This window comes from Colletotrichum aenigma, assembly GCF_013390185.1.
Source record: "Colletotrichum aenigma strain Cg56 chromosome Unknown KSG_Cg56_contig07, whole genome shotgun sequence".
NCBI classification, from domain to species: domain Eukaryota; kingdom Fungi; phylum Ascomycota; class Sordariomycetes; order Glomerellales; family Glomerellaceae; genus Colletotrichum; species Colletotrichum aenigma.
In genome coordinates, this window is record NW_023500913.1 from 475,453 (window position 1) to 494,489 (window position 19,037).

The following is a 19,037-nucleotide window of genomic DNA, read 5'->3' on the forward strand; positions in this document are numbered from 1 at the left end:
ATCACTCGAGCCATGAAGATGTATGCAGACACCAAGAAAGTGCCAATAACCCACAGGATTGTCCCGAGGATGCCGTCTAGATTGACAGTCTGTTATATGAACCGTTTAGACATGCAGAAAGTCGTGAGATGTTACGGGAGATAACTCACGGGAACGCTCGTGCCTCCACTCTTGCTGACCCAAGGGAAGGCTCTGTCTATCATCGCACTTTCATATCGATTACACGCCGTGCTGACATCTTCCGAGGATGGCCTCTCTCCAGTTTGGGCTTTCTCCTTCAACTCGAGAATTCGAGGAAGTGCATCAGCGCAGTCATGGAATGCCTGATTTCCTCCCATACCCCTAAACTTTGTAAGCATTTGCTTGTGTGACGTGAGTTCCTGGTCCAAGGACCATCAACTTACCGGTTTGGCTGCATTGCATGAACTACGTCTCCGACGAGCCATACGCGAGGATGACCCTCGTCTCCAGTTGCTTTGTTGACGTTCTTGCGCCATGTTTTTGGCAGTTTGTTGCTTGCGCGTAATCTTGTAGCCGTAACTAAATCCCTGTTCTTGTCTTCCAACCCAGTCGTCAACATTGTGCGGCTATGATTGTTAGAACATGGATATATATCTAGCTTGTCAAGGGGTTTGCGCATACTACTCGGACGCCCAGTCTTTGGTAGCCTCAAGACAAATATGGAGTGGGCCCTGCATCTCCGATAGCTCCTGTTGCTTCGGCACTCGATCTTTCGGAATCAGAAGCCCCAGTAAAAGGAAGCCTCTTTCACGTTATATTTTGGTCCGCTCTCTGAATCATCGGCTGGCTGCGCAGCCTTTGGCAAGAACACTAAACACGGGTCAGTCATGCAAGCAGTAGGACACGGTGTGGCCTTGAAACTTACGTGCGTAGTACATAGAAATGCCGCCTGCCCATACAATGACTGGACTTTTTAGCGAACGTGGTGGCAGCTTCTCAGTCCATTCCTGTGGTAACGGTCCTTTGCTGAGAATCATTATGTGGCTGTCAACCGGGACCAGATTGCGAGCTCCGACCTGTTTGTTAATCTGCGGCCATATAGGTTAGTACTTTCTTAGAACAAAACTTGGAACCGTCGAAATCATACTCTCGAATTGCTGCCGTCTGCCCCGATCAACAAATCGCATGTATCCGTGGATCCATCCGCGAGGTGAACTAGGACGGTTTCTTGCCCGGCTACATCTTTAATAATTTCGTATCCCTCAAAGGCTTTCCCGAAGTGAAGACACCCCTTTGCTTTCAGTGGGTTGACTAGAATATCGCGGAGGACCACCCGATTGATGCCCCACGATGCCGCGTACGAAGGCAGCTGCCCGAGATCAAGCACGGTCTGGAACTTCGTGTTACATATCGCTGGTGCGGTGAGTCCTGTCGATGACATTTGGCTGAACTTCGACTGAATTGTTGCAATTTCGGATGGCTTCAGACACGCTCGGAACCCTGCCAGCGCGCTCTCGCCGAGCCGAATTTGGAATCCTTCTCGTTTTGTGTCTTCCGCGTCCCGCTCGTAGACCGACACATCGACACGATTGTTGACCAGTCCATTGGCGAGGAGACAGCCGGCAAGTCCTCCACCAGCGATGATGACTTTGAACGGTACAGCCATCTTGTTGATCTCTTAACTTTTCTGCAAGTTTTGGTGGTCAGGAGTTATCTAGTTTATTACCATGTATATAATACATGATCCACCACTTCGGACACGAGCAACCACCGGCGAACTCGGACAACAGCATATTCCGTGTTACACAATATTTCGACATTCATAGTCGGCATTCATAGTCGGCATCAACATGTTCTTGCCTAAAAAGATCTAACGAGGCAACTGGGGGTTAAAGTGTCATCCCTCGCTGCGAACCCCGCGAAGATCCCCCACCTCCGCCGCGGGATGTTACCCCACACATGTGCCTCAATGACAGGGTTGAAGCTTCGCCTTAGACTCAAGCTCTCGCGTCCATCTTCTACCCCAACGCGCTTTGACGCCTCGGAAGTCGGTAAGTGGACGACTCCGGCTACCTGCCCACAGCTTTCGGAGCAGGTCACGAAGTCGTGGTGGTATGTTACTAGCAGCATATGCAAACCATGCAGTCGACAAATTCTTTCAACGAAATGCACTCAGTGAAGTCCAAGGAAGCACATTCCAAGCACTTCGGACTCTACATCGCCAGCCCGGAAGTGTAAGAGTCAGTCAAAACAGCTTTACCAGTGTTGCAGGGGCCAAATCCTCCACATTAGTTGAGGTCTTGGCGTGAACCATCGCGGTCGCTGCGGCGGTGTTTACTCGAAATGGCTTAATGGCACTAGAAAGTATCAGATCCTCATTGAAGTTCGAATCAAGTTGCAGTATGAACCTACCCTTTATCGTGGAGACACCAATAGACTTTCTTTGGTTGCGAAAGCCACCGAATCTCGTCCACAGCAAATGAAGCAGCAGACCCGTTGTAGGGACGCCCATTGAGGTTTGCTCTCCCTGCAATGGCGAGGATCGCGACGTCTGGAGCCGGCTCAATGGCTTTCAGGGTCCCTTCATAGCCTCCCAAATGTCCGTTCCAGAATAACGTTTTACCAGGACCAATGAGAAAGTTGTACGCCAATTGGCCTCCATCATAATTCGAGAAGACGTGACGATCTCGATCTTCCATGTAATCTGCCATTGATCGGGTGCCCTCATCCATCTGGTCCGGTGGTATTATTTCCTTGAGCCTCATCAGGGCGTATTTCATACCCATGGTCACGTCAAGGGTGCAGACGTATGGTGTTGCTTCGCCTGTGTACTCTGTTCCGGTATCGATTTCGTCCGGGATGTCATGGTGTCCACTTCCCGGCATGAGAGCATGCAAAGAGGGCCACACGTGAACGGACATGACTGCCCTCGAATGGTGCGGTCTTGCGGGTGCTCCCGGTGGGCCATTGGCGAGAGGTATCTTACCCGCCACGGCGGCGTCGCGATCGGCTTTTGTGAACATTGGAATTCGCTCACCGCCTGCGACAGGAAAGAGCTGAGACTCGTGAACGCCGGCCGAGCGCAGCAGGTTGATGGCTTCACCATTGGCAATGACGATGGCACCAGTCTTCTTTGCTATTCTGTCGGCTCCTGGTAGACTAAATGTGATCAGGGAATTGGCTATGACGATGAGGAATGAAAACATTACTCACTGGTCAAAGTGTGCATGTGAGATGAATATGTAGTCCGCCTCAGTAACATCGTCAATGTCCAAGTACTTAGGGAGAGCGGAGGGCTTCTCCAGCCATGTATCAAGAAATATGACAAGACCGTTGGCTTTCAAACGGAACGTCGTGGCCCCTGAATTTTCATTAGCAAGCTGATAGTAGGATATGACTGATAGAGAATGACAGACCGAACCACTCTATGGTTTCTGCCATCGTAATAGAAGCTTTATGTGCGGTGATGCGGTACGGATGCTGAATGATATTCACAGTGAAAACAAAAGAAAAACATCGATGTTCTACCCAGGTGTCAAGGTGCATCATCTCTATTGTTTCTTTATCATGCTGGCGCAGCATATATACGCACACTCTGTTATCCGGCATCGGTATCGGCATCGGAGGGATTAAGATGTGGCGGCCACTCGCACAGATCGGCACTTGAGTCCGCCCGAGGCCCGTGGTATCGGTGCCACACCAGATATGTTTCTCTTGCAAGGTGAACCCAATGGGATGAATTTGCTCTAATTAGGGTTTTAGACTTAAAATACGTGACACTAGATCCCTTGGTATTCTCCTTCAATTTTTCCGCTCCCATGGCATAAATCAGCGGACAGATAAAAGTACCGAGGGGCGACAGATGCGGTACGGTCGTTGTCGCTTGTGTTCAAAAATTAGCTCAAAGCCGCAGAGCGTTTTAATCTTGAACATATTTAAGCTTCATGTGATTGCCAAGACTTGTCAAATTCTGATTATTGTCAGGCGAAAACTGTTGAACGTGCATGTGTCATCATGATAGCATCACAAGCCGGGCAATCTGTTTGACAAGTTCCGGGATAGGCAATGATTAAAACGACTCGAAGAAAGGTCTGGAATCCCGTTTGAAACGTTGAGTCCATTGCAGACGTGCTATCCAGTATGTCAAGTGACTGTTCAAGTTGGTACGAAGATCGTGGAGTTGTAGCCAATCTGCTGGGCGACAGGCTGATATCGCCATCTACTCACGTAACCTTCGAATGGATAGCTGCCGCCGTTCGTAGTTGCGTAGATTCCCAGTATGCCTCCGGTTCCCGCACCATCACCAGACAATAGGGCGATGCTATATAACCCAATCACCTCCTCTTTACCGTTTTGACCGACTGAGGAGGCGAAGAACTCATAGTGACTCTCATTCCTTGGGGAAATCCGCAGTCGGATCGCGTCTGCAAGCCAAGCTTCGGGAACAGGAGTTGTTGTTGGATCAGGCGCTGTGAATGCGTTCACCGAACGAGCTCGCACTCGCAAATACGGCTTGAGCTTCCCCGTAGACTCAGAGACGTCCTCCAAGTAAACGATGCCGAGGTCGGCGTGCTGATCAGGGGTGCCGAAATTAGAGATGCCGATCTCGTCACCGGAAGACTTTCCGAAGCCGAGCTGGATATCAACGCTAAAGTTGAAGTATGTGTGCTCTTGTCTGCGGAAGAGTGCAGTCACGCCCTCGGTACTGGTGCTGAAGTTAAGATCGGTAGTGAGGTTGGCGCGTGATGCAGTAAGGCGCATTGTGTCTTCGTGGCCCGTTGGAGAGATTGCAAAGGAGGCTGCGTCGAATGGTGCTCTCCAAGACACCCAATTCGAAGGAATTTGGGATCCTGGTTCAAAGTCTACCACGTCCGGCTCGCCTACCACAGGTCCGATGCCATGGGTTATCAATGACTGACTCGGCAACGGACCGCTCATCCTACCCTGAACTTGGTCCGCAACCGGCCAGCCTCCGGAAGGCCAGGAGACTGGAAAGAGAACTGTCTCTCTTCCCATGGGATAGATCAACTCCTTGTACAACGTCGGACCTCCACGTGTTGATAATGCAACACCCCACCAATTCCCCTGTGCATCCTGAAAAAGATCCGCATGTCCAACAGTCTGGAAGTAATTGCCGGTGCCCCTGTTCGAGACTAATGGATTACGAGGTGCTGCTTCCCAGGGTCCTTTGAGACTCTTTGATCGGGCCATGGTCGCAGAATGGTTCAGCTGTGTCCCGCCCTCCGCAATTAATAGATAGTAATATCCGTCGCGTTTGTAAATGTGTGGCCCTTCCGCGCTTTGGCCGCCAGTACCAGCCCAAAGTTCCCATGGCTCGCTTGTGTTTCCAGTAGCCAGTTCAAGATAAGCGGCTACAATGGGTTCTCCGGCCGACGCAACAACCACGGAGCCGTCGTCGTCGAAGAAGATATCAGGGTCGACTGTGTAACCAGGTGTTTGAAGCCATATGACGTTAGACCAGGCAAGGTCGTCGTACGGATTCGTGGTGGTGAACATGACGAATCTGGGCCCTCCTAGCTCTGCACTGGCCCAGGTTGAGATCAAGTAGAAGGTGCCATTGTGGTAACGCAGCGTGTTGGCGAACATACCTCCTCCATTTCCTTGAGTTCCGCTTCGAATTAATGGGAATTGAGACACTCGGTTGACGGCGTTGCTGGCGAGCCTCCAGTAGACAAAGTCTTTGCTGGCATAAACTGGATTTGCAGGGAAGGCCATGAATGTTGATGTCGTGCAGAAGACCGTGTCATTCCATTCAGGCACGAATGTGCAACTGGGATCCGAGTGCCATCCTGGAAGGATGGGATTGGTATATGACGTGTTTTCCTGGAGGCCAATGACATGAACTGGCAGCATTGCCAAGGAAACCCAGACCGGAAGACGCATCTTACGTATGGCTGAAAGGTAGGCCAACGTGCATCTGCTATAATAGAACTTGCTAGCTAAGCCTGCGCGGCTACCTGAGAAAAATGGTGAAAGAGAAAGAACGAAGCAAAGTAAATGGTCGTCTTCAGTTGTAATTTACATATGGTGGTATCTCGCCCCCTCCGGCTCCCCGCTCCAGGTAGCTTGAGTGGCAGTAGCCGACCCGAGAACGTGGACCCGAACTGAGCCGGGGTTGCAATAATGAAGAGCCAGTGACATCTCGTCTCTCTTGACTGTAAAATGTCTAAGCAAGCTGAAATTCGACGGTAGCGCGTTCTACTATAACCTACTCTCGTTCGTAAGTTGAGTGTCGCTGGCAACCGGACGCTCGTAGAGTCCCGCTCTAAGTGATGACTCTTTACCGTGATCCGAGAGGCGGAGGGGTGTGCAATTGGTCAACGGAAGTACCAAAGGATTGAAAATAGAGGACCATCAAATTGATTTAATCCATTCAACAAGCCCAGGTACCCTTAGTGTTTGTGAGCGCTTGTAACGCTTTGAGACTGGGCATGTAAAATGGAGTTCCGTCGACGAGGGGTTACAGAGGTTACAGTTGCCAGTTGAGCTACATGATGGTGCAACTATAATCTATCTTCAAGTACCTTGATCCGTTGCTAAATTCTAATACATGGTTAAAAGTTGCGAACCCACGTGATCTTACATGTATAGCTTCATTCTCGGTGATGGTCATCCTGCATGCGCCGGCGGTAGCTGGGTATTGTACTTCGCAACCAACTTGTCCAACGTCGTCCTGGGCCATGATACAGCTCAAGGGCTTCACTCGGCATGTCACTCAGCGGTCGCAACACACGCACTACACGAAACAGTTAAGATACATGTCGGCAAAAATGTTTGGGTGGCTTGATAGAAAATCATACTTGAACGGCGGTGTACCCATCACCCACGACTTGCGTACACTGAGGGTCTGGTTGTTCTTTCGTTGCACAAGGGAAGGCTCCAGGTTTCAAGATGGCATCGCAGACTAGCTGAGGCGACTAAGATAACCACAGCGCGATTAGCAAACCCTTCAGAAGCCTGTGTGGAGACCAGACAGATACTCACGCAGCGTCTAGTACGTGTTCTGCATGCACCCATGGCGTTGCCAGTTAGGCTTAGCACCAGCAGAGCAGAAAATATAGAAATTTTCATCGTGAGGGACAATATTCGTCGTGAGTGTATACAAGCAGTGGAGACGCAAACACAGTGACCGCATCGTTCTATAGATGCACGTCTTGGATGTATTTATATTGCGGATGCAGTTGTCATTCATACTCCATTAGTCAGGGAACCGTGGAAGCGGTCGCCGGAAAGTTGCTGCTTGGTCCCGACTGGATTAGTTCATCCTTTCAATTCCGCCTCGACTCATCACACGTCAATCGTGAAAATATCGGGGGAGCGGACTCTCCCAGCAATATCACAAACCCCATAATGCCAATGGAACTTTTCGGGCAATCTTTGCAAATCAAAGGCTTCTCCTGTCTAATGAAGGCTGACTCGTCGAGCGATCCTGATCGGGCAACTTCATACCGACTTAGGTAAATATCTGCCGAAGTAGGCAAATAGCTACCGAACCATATGATTTAGCTACACGGAGAAACCTCAACAATCCTTCAGAATCCCAGTCTTCCCACCGTTAATGGCACAGCCTTCATCGAAACTCTGTTTGGTGATTGAGTTTGAAATACAGCACTGCATCGCGTTAGCGTTGTCTGTTTGCATTTGTGGGTGAACAGCGGGCAAGGACGTACCACCCCGGGTGAACCGGGCAGAGGTGTTCCATAAGCTTGCCAGCACATGTTGTCTGAAGGATTCTGTGCGCCATTAGACATCACACAGATGTAGCCTTTGTAAACACCGCCGAGTACAATGCTGCCATAGTTGAGCTAGCCAGCAAGTCTATCGGCCAAACTCAGCCAGCGTTTGAATTGAACCCACGCAGCGTTCGCAAGAGCAACCGCGATTAACTTTGCTTTTATTGTAATAACGAGGTTACCGCACGAGAACTGACAGTATACAGCCGATGATGAAAAAGTTGGCTTCAGCGGTAAAGCTAGAGTCGCACGTGATATTCGGCTGCGAAGGTAGGATGAGTCGTGATTATCATCCGCATTCGAAATAGAGAAAAGACTGCGCTGGCTCTGGGACTGAATTTATACATGTGTATGTGTCTCAACCGGGGCGACCCTCGCTTCTGCGAAACTTGATATATGGAGACATCATTGGGGCAAAGCGCACATTTACCCAGAAATGAGTCAAGCACAACACCCGCTACCTAATACTGAACATCGGCCATAGTACCAGGAGGAAGTTCTGTAAAAATACATGTTTAAAATTCACCAAGATCACGTTCACTGTGCACCCAGGGGCGACACTACATAGCAAGGAGTGACTGGCGTAATCGAGCTCTTTCGGCGGTCCATCACGCACAATGAATTACTCTCTAGTCTGTCGGATTTGCTCCTGAGAAGTTCGGAGTGATTGATAAACTTAGCGTTTCTAAAACCGTTGACTATACGGCTTGCAGATTTAGTGACTTGGAAGCAACTATCGTGTAGGTGTAGGCGGGACCAAGATAACATCTGTTTGCGTGATGATATGTACTCATACCCGACGTCCTCGGGTCCTTCTCCCCCATTCATTGACAGATGACTTACAAGCCGCTGGAACTACGGATCTGTCAAGTTGATGATAAAGTAATCGCATCGGAAATCTTTCCGACCCAAAGAGCCACATTCTGACCTCACACGGCACCGCCGGCATGGATACGTCTAAGTACTTACCCAAACCCACGTAATAAGCCGTCTCCAATGCTAACACTGCAGAAGATTTACAGCTAGCCGTCATTCATTTTGTCTCAAGAGACGTGCTCCAGTGAGTCCAGTCAACCCCAAAACATAATTGAACTATTGGCAGATTCTAAACTCTAAACGGCCGTTGCCTGGTCCTCCTTGCTCACGTTTGCGACTGTCCTGACGTATGCTTCCACTCAACAGGTCAATTTGCCGTCCGTATTACTCAAACAAGTGTCTTAGCAGCTTATTAGTGAATGGTCCCATCATACTTTGCTTTCATGGTCTTACCCAAGTTCAAAGATGAAGGCTTCTTTGTGCCAGAAGCGTCAGTGCAACGACAATTCAGTGTCTTCTTATCGCCAGCAAGGCCACAGTCACAGAACTTGAAGGACGGACTTTCGGTTTGTTAATTTTGATTGGAGCGGGGTGCGGAGAGTGATTGAACTTACTTGCTAGGGCGGCACTGTAGGCATAGCGGCAAATCGGTTATCAGACGCGAAACCATTTACTTGAATAGGAGAGATGTCCGGGAAAGATATGATGCGGAAGACACTTACGACAACTTGGCCTCCGACATTGGCGAGGCAGCTTCTCAAGTCTAGGCTTGAGTCATTCGAGTATTCATTGTCAGCGGTGAAGCAGAATGCCTTAATGCTGGTGGAGAAATACGACATTCCGGAACATGACCCTGAGAAGTCTTTTGCAGCAACTTGGGCTATAGGTACTGCTGTGAGCAGAGACAGGAGTGTGTTTATACGCATGATGAGTAATGAGTAGCGTGGCTGGAAAGAAGTCGACTTATCTGCGGAGGGCAATGATCGTAGTAGAGAAAAGAGCGTCTGTCTTATGTACCTTATTGACTTTGGCTTAAGGTTTTCGACAATCTATTTCTTTCCCCCTCTGGTTCGTGGCCAATTTCCACTTGACTGACATGAGTCGTGAGGGCGGCCTTTACACAACTTTCTTGGTGCAGGGCAATTTCTATGGAAACGTATTTCAAACTGTGATTCTTCTATCATCTGGACGCAGGCCAAAAAGCGGCACGTGGTTTATTGCAATTCAGCAAAACGTGGCCGCTACGTAAGGGCAGCAACAGTGGTTGACGTGGACTGCTTGTCCTGACTCGCGGTCCCGAAGCCACCATTACACCAGGTCATTCGCCAAATCCGATCAAAGACGAGCAAGAAATACCATGAAAAAGCATGGAACGATTTCGCAATAAACGATTACAAAGATGATGATGTTATTTTGAACTTATAAGTCAGACAAGAAATATTCCAGAGCCACGATGCGTGGATCTAGCGTGGCGGCGGGGTACCAAGATTCCACAGGCCTCCTGATGGTCTTCCACATCATGCAGAAAAATGAGTTATTCTGGTCCTAAAGGCGATTCTCTTCGAAAGCAATTTTATACTGAAGATTCTTTGTCGTCCGTGCCGTCAACCCTCGCACCAGCAATCGCAGTTGCCGTCTGAAGTCGCCATCGCTAGGAAGTTCCTTGTTTGGCACTGGGATTGTTAGTAAGGCGGACGACTGGGGGTGGTAACTCAAGGTTTGTTAGGCGCAGCTTACCGTGGAACTGCAACGACCACTACAAGCCGTCTTGTCGGCATCACCGCAATTGCTTTGCCACTGCACATTTACCACATCAGTCCCGATTCCCTTGTTGTTTGTTGCTTTACTCACGGAAGCTGGCGTCGGTTTAAAGCAATGGACGTCCCTGACGGCCGCAGTTGCCGTCGAGATGTAGACGGCAACAATGCAGAAAGTGTGGCCGATCTTCATCGTAAATGTCTGGTGTGATTTGGACCGGCATGTCTAGTCTGTCGATTGGAAGGTAGATAACTTTAAATAGTCCGTATGAACCTTGCCATTTGCCCTGGATGCCTCAGTCATGACTAGTCGGTTGGCGGCTGCTTTGAACCGGTCAATCTATCCCAGACCACCGAAGGGACTCGCTTCATTGTTCAAACTGGCCTGGGCTTGAAGGCCGTTGAGCCTGTCCGTCCAGTCTACTCATAATCGGTGATTTCCCAGTTTTCCGCCCACGCTTAAGCTTGATTGAGTGGAGGAACCTCGGCACCCGAACTGCCTGTTTGGTTCGCCCGGCTTGTGGGACCTGAGGACTTATGCTAGGATAATGAGCTTGGATCCTCCTAGTGTACACATCCCAAATAAATCCATGGGTAGGAGCAAATAGAGATTGATTACTCTTGCATGGAATGATCCGGGCAACAGCTATACCACATACACACAGAACGAGTCTAGCTGTAGGCTCTAGCAATAACTCAGATAGACAGAGTCATGGTGGTATTGAGACTGCCAGCCCCAAAACTGACTTTCAATATGCCTTATCCGCACTCATGTTTTGGTTAACATTTACATACGTGTTTCAGTTGTAGAACTTGCGATCAAGGCCTGTAATATGGAAATGAACTTCCTGGCACTTGCGCACAACAGCGAGACAATCGGAAAGGGGATGGAATATCAAAAGCAGCTGGAAAACAGGCGTAGGCAACCATCTGGGAAAACAGGAACGAGAAGATTAGTAGCTGTTAACATTGTAATAATGCGAGATGTAGACTCTCGTTTGTCTTGCACAGAGCCTCTTCTTTCAAATCCGCCCCCTTGGCACGCTTATCTAACTGGATGGGGAATTCAATAGAACGGGATAAGGCAGGGATGGAACCCACAACAGCAAGGATTTTGACCAATGCAATTCCCTATTGTAGCTTTGTGCGAACCTAACGACAGTCTACAGTACTGCTGTGTACTGCTGTAAGATTTCCATGACTTGTGGACCGTTTAGGCCCGCGATACCACCCCCCCCCCCCCCCCCCCCCCGCCCATCATCCTCATCTACAGGGCAGCGCACCTCACCCACATCCTCTGACAACTCCCCAACATCAAGAGCCCTGCAACCATGGAGCGGACAGCACATGATTTATGCACCGTATGCTCGCGCTTTGCAGAGCGATTGCAATTGGAGACCGCCGACGGTGGTGCCATTATACCAGGCACCGGCATGGCATTTGCCCCGGACCTTGATCGGTTGAGACAAAGGGCCCTCAACGGATGTACACTGTGCCAGATTGTCTTCCAGACCATCTTGTACAACTGGGATTCGGCTGATGGTAGCACATTTATGTCTTACCTCTACGGAGAACCCGTCGAACTTCATATCGTCGAGCTGTCTGACTATCTGTCTGAACCAGATGAGGAGGATGGCGTCGGCATCCGGGCTTATTTCCTGGGCCGTGGGCTGATGATATGGTCTACTGACACGCCTGAAATTAAGCTCGCCCCCAGTCATCCGAGAATCCCCACCAGGCTTTGCTCGCCGGAACCGGGGCCTAAGCCCAGCTACTCTGATGAAGAAATAAATGCCATGGCAGCCCTGGTGAAGGGTTGGCTGGCAGACTGCCGCAAGGGACATGCCGAATGCGATACCGCGGTGTCTGGGCAGAGGTCAGGCCACGCCGGCAGAAGTGATGCTCCTACTCGACTGGTCGATGTCGGGGAAGAGGGAGATGAGATGTCCCTCAGGATACTCCTCAATAACGAAGAAGATCCTGTCATCAAGTGCCTAACGCTCAGCTATGCATGGGGAAGCCGGGGCTCGGACATCAAGCTGACTGCGTCCAACATCGCCCAAATGACGGATGTCGTTGACTGGGCCCGTCTCCCGAAGACCATCCAAGAAGCTGTCATCTTCACGCGAAAGTTGGGAGTGAGGTATATCTAGGTCGACGCCCTGTGCATCATGCAGTCAGCCGAACCGGACGACACCTCCGCCCAAGATGACTGGCATCGAGAAGCGGAGCGGTTCGGTCGGTATTACAGAAACTCTCTGCTGACTATTGCTGCGACGGGGGCGGCGGACTCAGCTGATGGTCTGTTATTTCAACGGCCAGGGTTGGCGTTCCAACCGCAGCCGTTGACGCTGCAACGGAGGACCGCTGAAGGGAAATTGACACCCATGACCATCTTTCTCTCCATGCCGTTTAGATTGGGAGAAATCCTTAACTCCCCGCTCAGATTGCGGGGCTGGGCGGTCCAGGAACGTATCTTGTCAAAAAGAGTCGTACACTTTGCGACAAACTGTGTACTGTGGGGATGCGAGGGCTCCCGTGCCACGGAAGTCTACCCGGCAGGGCTCCATCCCGAAGACGAATCGCATGGCTGGATCGGCAGCTGGATGATTGACGCGTTCGGAAGGCTGGAGGATCATGACGTAAGTTCCGTGTTGAGGGGCTGGTACGAATTCGTTTCGTACTATACAGCAACGAGATTCACGTATCAGCTGCACAGGCTTCCTGCGCTTGTAGAACTCTCTGACATGGTACACGAACGCATTGGCCGTGATCACAGATACCTCGCTGGAATATGGGAAGGCAGCATCTCGATAGGGCTCAGTTGGAGTACGTCAGGGCTCTTCCTGTGGGATGCGCCCAGCCATGGTAAGAAGCACATGGGCGAGCGAGGCAGTGTACCTTCATGGTCATGGGCTTCGGCGAGGGGAGGGTTGGACTTTCTTTCCCTTGACGGAAGAGATTGGGTCCCTCTGCTGCAGATAGAGTCTGAGGATGTAAAGCTTAGCGGGGGCGACATGACTGGGAGTCTGTCGTGGCCACGGCTCAGAATGACGGGTAAGTTTACGACGAAAGACTTATCAAGTCTAGGGTTATTGAAGTCGAGGGGTGGGATAATGTTTTTGGTGAGGCACATCATAACCCTGATGTATATTCGACAATTAATCTCCTCAAACTGCATTCGATACAGTCCAAGGACTTTACCCTTGGCTCGTATCCCTCCATGCCTCTTCGTAGGGGCATGTCATTCTGTAGACTTAGAGAATTGCAACGTCTGGGTGGGAGGGGCTCTCGGCCTGGAGTCGACGGGTTATGGGCCGGATGGAATCGAGGAATTTTGGCGAATTGGGTTTCTGGGCCTCTCAATGCAAGAAGACTGGTCTGATGTGGAAACACGCCGGACGATTGACCTTATCTGACATTTTTACACCCTAGAATCAGTAGTAGATTGGATATGCCACCTTGGCTTGTAAAAATGTTGGTGGGAATCGAGATCTGGTCCAAACGTTAATGCCATACGCAATTGGTGATATGATGCATGGCGTTCTTCCCATAGATGTCTCGGACATATCCAGAGCATCGATTAGGTGGATATCTCTTATTATGCCCTATGCTAAGGTAGATTAGTTGAGAGCTGGGACCGCCCTCACTAGGCATTCTTAATCAGCTGTCCCTTTACAATGCGTCATGCTACGTTACTACAAGCATCGCAACACTCCTGTATGCATATTCAGTAAGTCACATCATTATTCCCCCCGAGGTTTAGTATGCCAAGCAAGCATTGATGTGAAGCCCACGTTCGGTTATTTCAGTTGGAACCCTAGAGAAAAATCAGGCTCAAGCATAAATTAAAGAACGAATTCACAATGAACTGCTTTTACAGCAAGTTCTTTCAGGCTAGTTAACAACATTCACATCTTTCTAAATATAATAAAGAAGGCAGACTAGAAAGGCAATAACGTCCCGCACCCACTTTCCGGACACCCCCTCATTCCGGACACCCAAAAATTATGCCCCCATATATCAACGCAGTAACTTAAACCTAGGACTTCTGCTATTCTGATGCAACTACAATACAACTTTCGCTATCACTAGGGTTTTCAGACTCGCTGGATTCATTTATACTATTTACAAGTTCTCCCGCCTCGATTTGAGCCCTCCGAATAGCCTCAACATCAGCAAACTTCGAATTTGGGCTCATTTTGACCTTCTTGCGTTTCCTGGCCCTACTGGCATCAACCTCTGCTTGTAGTGCCTCAATCTTTCGCTGGGCTACTGCCAGTTGGTATGCCTTCTCATCAAAGCCCTTCTGAACCTTCCGAAAAAGCAGGCGTTGCGTATGCTCATCGTTATCCAGCTTGCTGAACAGGCTGAACTGATCCTGAAGCTCATCCCTCTTCTTGGGGGTTGACCAAGGGACTGCTGATGTATCTGCCGCCCATTTTTCGCTTGCTTTGCCATCAGAGAGCCCTTTGCAGACCTGACCAGCTGGTTTGGCAGGGGTTGAAGTGTTCTCAAGCAGCAGAGGGCTCATGAGGGGTCTAGCCATACTGATAGGCCACAAACCAGTCCATTTCCAGCCACTGATGATATTCTTGCTTGTCAGGGCTGCCTTACGCGCCTTGCCATAGCATACAACGAAATTTCTCTTGCCCACAACTGTACCAGCATCCCATTCAGCAAGTAATCCAAGCTCCTTCTTGTATGCTGCCTTGAGGGGCCCAAAAACCGACTGATCAAGTGGCTGAAGGACGTGTGACGTGTGTGCTGGCAAGAACAGCAATTGTATCTTGTTTCTGAAGCATGTATACATGAAAGCAGTAGTCTCATGGCTTCCATGACCATCCAAGATCAACAATCTGACCTCTGAGGGGTCTGCTGGCTGGGTAGAAGGTATAAAGACCTCTGTCAACCACTTAACAGCTGTAGAGTCTGAAGTCCACCCGTTTTCTGTTGCTGTGAACTTCCAGGATTCGTATGGCGTCAGATCTAGAGGAAACCACTGCTGCTGGACACTCTTGCCCTTATATATAACAAGTGGAGGCAGTGCCTTGCCAGTTGCAGAGATACACTCAATCAGAGATGTCCAAGCACGCGATCCAGGCTGTTTCTTGCGGATAGAACGAGTTTCTGATGATCCAAGAACAAGCCCATTTGATCCTCTGCCTTCCAGAATACCAGACTCATCCATATTGTATCGATTGGAGGCTTTAATGGCTATGATCTCAGGGATGGCGAGGTGCTTGAACTATTGCCTGATGACATTAGTTGAGGCTCCGTTGATGCGCTGGGAATCAATTGCTCTGCTTCTCTGGACCCTTACAGATGGGTTTCTCTTGATAAAAGCCTGAACCCAGTTCTTCCCTAGAGGCTTGGCGTCTCCATGGATCTGTAGGATACGCTCAGCGAATTCCTTGAGTTGTTGATGGGTTGGTGGTAGGCCTAGGGCAGCCTGGATTCGAATCCATTCAGCCAAATGGCTTTCTTGGGTTGGAGAGAGCCTCTGTAGATCTGAGAAGGCAATATCTCTTGATTGGGTGCCTTGGATACGATCATAAAGAGTAGACTTTGGGACCCCATACTGCAATGCAGCTTTTCGCACGCTAAGCCCATTAGAGATCGCATTAAGAGCCTGATTAATCTCATACTCTGTATATTGACTCATATGGTCTAGAAGAAGATGTTAGATAAAGATGGAAATAAGTGAGATTAAGGTGGTGAAGCTATTCAGGATCAAAGTTGTAAGAGAAAGATTTTATTGAGGCATTTTTAGGTGTCCGGAATGAGGGGGTGTCCGGAAAGTGGGTGCGGGACTGTTATTTATGTTTTTCACGTATTCTCAGCATAGATGAACCTAAATAATTATATATATGTTGACAAAGAGTGACAACCCTGAAGGAATCTAACTTTCCCACCTAGAAGGTATAGGTATCTGGTCTAACACTTATGGATTTGTAAAGAGTCTGTTACTACCTGATTTCTAAACTACAACGTGTCTCTAGTATATTATGATCGTCCGCCGTCTTTTTTGGTGAAGCAAATTCAAACTCAGGCCCTCATGCTCAACCACAAAGTAACCCAACCTCCTCGACGTATTGCTGCCGTCGCGAGTGAGGATAATCCCATAAGATCGACTGGTATTATGTGGTTGTCGGGTAGTTTAAGATCGGACTTCCAAACACCTCATGTTTTGTTGTAATGGTAGTAAAGGCTTGTCCCATACCACCTCTACTGGCCATGTAGCATGTTGTATCCCTTTTTGATATCGAGTATCTTCACGGCCCACTGCAGAAGTCGACAACCTCCTACCTCTGGCAGTTGGCCTCGAGGCCCCTTCTCGTACTCTTTCTGTGTTGTCACGAAATCCGGTTGAGTACATATTTTGTCCATCCCAAAAGGTGTCCAAGACATATCCACTTACAATCAACTGCTTCCCTTCAACACACCTGACAACTCTCAGAGTATAATCATCCCAATCGAGTTCGTTCAGGTCACGCCAGGTAATGGGTGATTGTATGCTTGCCCATGACCACGAAGGCGTTGGTAACTTCTCCGAAGAACTGCTTGTTACAGTATGGTCTTCGTCATGACAATCACGGCACCATAGGAGCTGTCTCGGCATATTCGTCATCCATAATCCAGCTTTGTACTCCGAGAGATTCCAGCCCATGGTCTTCGCCATGGCTAGGGGGGCAACGCAATCAAAGGCACGCAATTTGTCGATTGGCGCCCTTGCAGCACGCTCAGAGTACACGATAACTTCCTTGAACCAGTTTGCCAGATGCGATTCCGGGTCATCATCTCCGGTGTTTGTGAGCATGCACCTCGACCCATCAAAAGGCGAAGTGCTGAAGCAGATCTGACTTGGACTATGAAGCTCACCAACGTCACTATCTGCTTGGTTCGCTTCCGGGCACTTCCATACGACTCGTTCAGATTCAAATCGCAGGATGCATAACGCATTCTTGTCCTCTGGGAACGTCCATACTCTTGTATCCATTGGTTCTGGGTTCTTGTGAAATGCTCGCTCCAGGAGACGAAGACGACACGTTGGTCTATCGTCTCCATGTATCAGACGAACAGGAAGCTCATACTCGCGATACGGCAAATCTCGAGGCGCTAAGAAGTCGACATCGCTGTGTTTTGCTGAGGCAGCCCCGATGACAATGGCTCCCCGGGCGTAGTACTCGTGAGCAGTGCGAACCTCGTCTATGATGGTCTCTTGGTCTTGGTCCTGAAGTATACAAAGCGCATCAACCCAAAGATATTGCAGCCCCAAAGCTCGAGTAACTTTTATGGCACATTGTCCTGGGGAGATTATTCAGAGGAAACCCAGTTAGGTGATCTTTCAGGTTTTCTGACGTTGTTGTGTAATGCGGCTTCTCACCCCAACAGTAACTTAAGATAGCAAAATCTACAACCTTTCCCAGCTCTATCAAACTGACTTGCCCATCACCGCAGGAAGTCAGATCCAGCAGGAACCTCGGTTGCCCGAAAGATTGCGCTTGGTGCCTGTGGTGGTTGCATACATCATGGTTCTTACGACAAGTGCTTAGGCAATTTCGTAACCAACGAATGTTGCTTTCGGAGAAGGGAAATGGATTTGGCGGTCGAGTTCGGAAAATATCACTGACGTTGTCTTCCATGTTTTGATATGTGAGCGGACCGCTTGTACAAGAAATAGGCACACACGCACCTGTATTTGTGAACGCCAAGAGGCTGTCTTCAGTCTTAGGTTCCCAGGACCCACCAGGCCATTTCCAGTCGCAGTAGATCACACAGCGACCGTGGTCCAGGGATGTCGTAATATTCAGGAAGACTTCCATCCAGGGAACTATATTCCAAGATAGACGACCATTATCAGAGTAGTTCCAAAGTAAATACGACATAAATCGTTCCAAGCGTTCCTCGAGGAAGAGGCATCCATTCATGGCAGACTCAAACACTCGAAAGAATGACAAAGGTGTGAGCGTGCCACGTTCCACATTAAGTTCTAGCTCAAGCTGAGGGCACATTGCACACGAATGAACCTGGAGCTGAGAAGAATCCATGATGATTCGCTGAAACTTAGGCTTTATGAAGGTCTTGAAAGATGTCAATAGGCGTGATTGATTTGAGGTATGAGTACCACGAAAAACAGTCAAGTTCTTCAACGAGAGGAAGATCACGCGTAGGGCGACGCGTGTTGACGCGCTGTGAGGCGGAATTTAGGCAACCACAGACTTGCTGAGTAATGATCCCAAAAGGACAGTCTCCGCATGTTGCGGCACACCTGGCTTCACCCGCGACCAGGTGCCGACTTTCGCCATCATCTTTCAACTGACACTGCGATCACACTTTCTCCCAGCCACACATACTGGTCTGTGATAACGTGCGCATTTATCTGCACCATCCGCGAAGTGGTGCAGTCAATATACGGAAGCATGATTACCGACTCCGGAGGAATGCTAGGAAGAATAATAATATCGATATTTGAATGACGTATGCCTGGGCTCTGTAACTGCTCCATCAAGAGGGAGCTTGGACAGATATTTTGGTCTCGTTAGGGATCAGTGCCCTTCCGGCACTCACGGGACCATGTATCCCACATTCTTTTGGTCCAGGAGGGCTTTATTTGACATGAAGTTTTCCTACAACTCCGCGATCATCTCGCCTTGTGTTCCGCATGCGGGGTGCCTCCATTTCGATTCGAGCCGCAATGCCCATAAAAACCCAAAACGCAAAGCTCAAAAGGAGAACAATCAGGGCG

General features: G+C 49.4%; 5 protein-coding genes across 5 annotated transcripts; all 5 read right to left on the reverse strand.

Moving 5' to 3' along the window:
- Positions 1-739: 739 nt before the first annotated feature.
- SAT7 (FAD-dependent monooxygenase SAT7) lies at positions 740-1,627 on the reverse strand (the record flags this gene model as incomplete). Its single annotated transcript, XM_037325643.1, has 3 exons — positions 740-831; positions 887-1,049; positions 1,109-1,627. The coding sequence occupies 3 exons, from the start codon at positions 1,625-1,627 to the stop codon at positions 740-742; spliced, it is 774 nt and encodes a 257-aa protein (XP_037175977.1).
- A 579-nt stretch (positions 1,628-2,206) lies between these two features.
- On the reverse strand, positions 2,207-3,402 carry CGCA056_v010397 (UPF0173 metal-dependent hydrolase; the record flags this gene model as incomplete). Its single annotated transcript, XM_037325644.1, has 4 exons — positions 2,207-2,318; positions 2,374-3,120; positions 3,175-3,322; positions 3,378-3,402. 4 exons carry the CDS (start codon positions 3,400-3,402, stop codon positions 2,207-2,209), a joined length of 1,032 nt encoding a protein of 343 aa, XP_037175978.1.
- Positions 3,403-4,116: 714 nt separating this feature from the next.
- On the reverse strand, positions 4,117-5,697 carry CGCA056_v010398 (Non-reducing end alpha-L-arabinofuranosidase BoGH43A; the record flags this gene model as incomplete). The annotated part of the gene is made up of 1 exon (XM_037325645.1): positions 4,117-5,697. The coding sequence occupies one exon, from the start codon at positions 5,695-5,697 to the stop codon at positions 4,117-4,119; it is 1,581 nt and encodes a 526-aa protein (XP_037175392.1).
- Positions 5,698-6,776: 1,079 nt separating this feature from the next.
- Positions 6,777-7,053, reverse strand: CGCA056_v010399 (uncharacterized protein; the record flags this gene model as incomplete). Its single annotated transcript, XM_037325646.1, has 2 exons — positions 6,777-6,899; positions 6,967-7,053. 2 exons carry the CDS (start codon positions 7,051-7,053, stop codon positions 6,777-6,779), a joined length of 210 nt encoding a protein of 69 aa, XP_037175396.1.
- Positions 7,054-14,342: 7,289 nt separating this feature from the next.
- On the reverse strand, positions 14,343-14,837 carry CGCA056_v010400 (uncharacterized protein; the record flags this gene model as incomplete). Its single annotated transcript, XM_037325647.1, has 1 exon — positions 14,343-14,837. One exon carries the CDS (start codon positions 14,835-14,837, stop codon positions 14,343-14,345), a length of 495 nt encoding a protein of 164 aa, XP_037175101.1.
- Between the last annotated feature and the right edge of the window lie 4,200 nt (positions 14,838-19,037).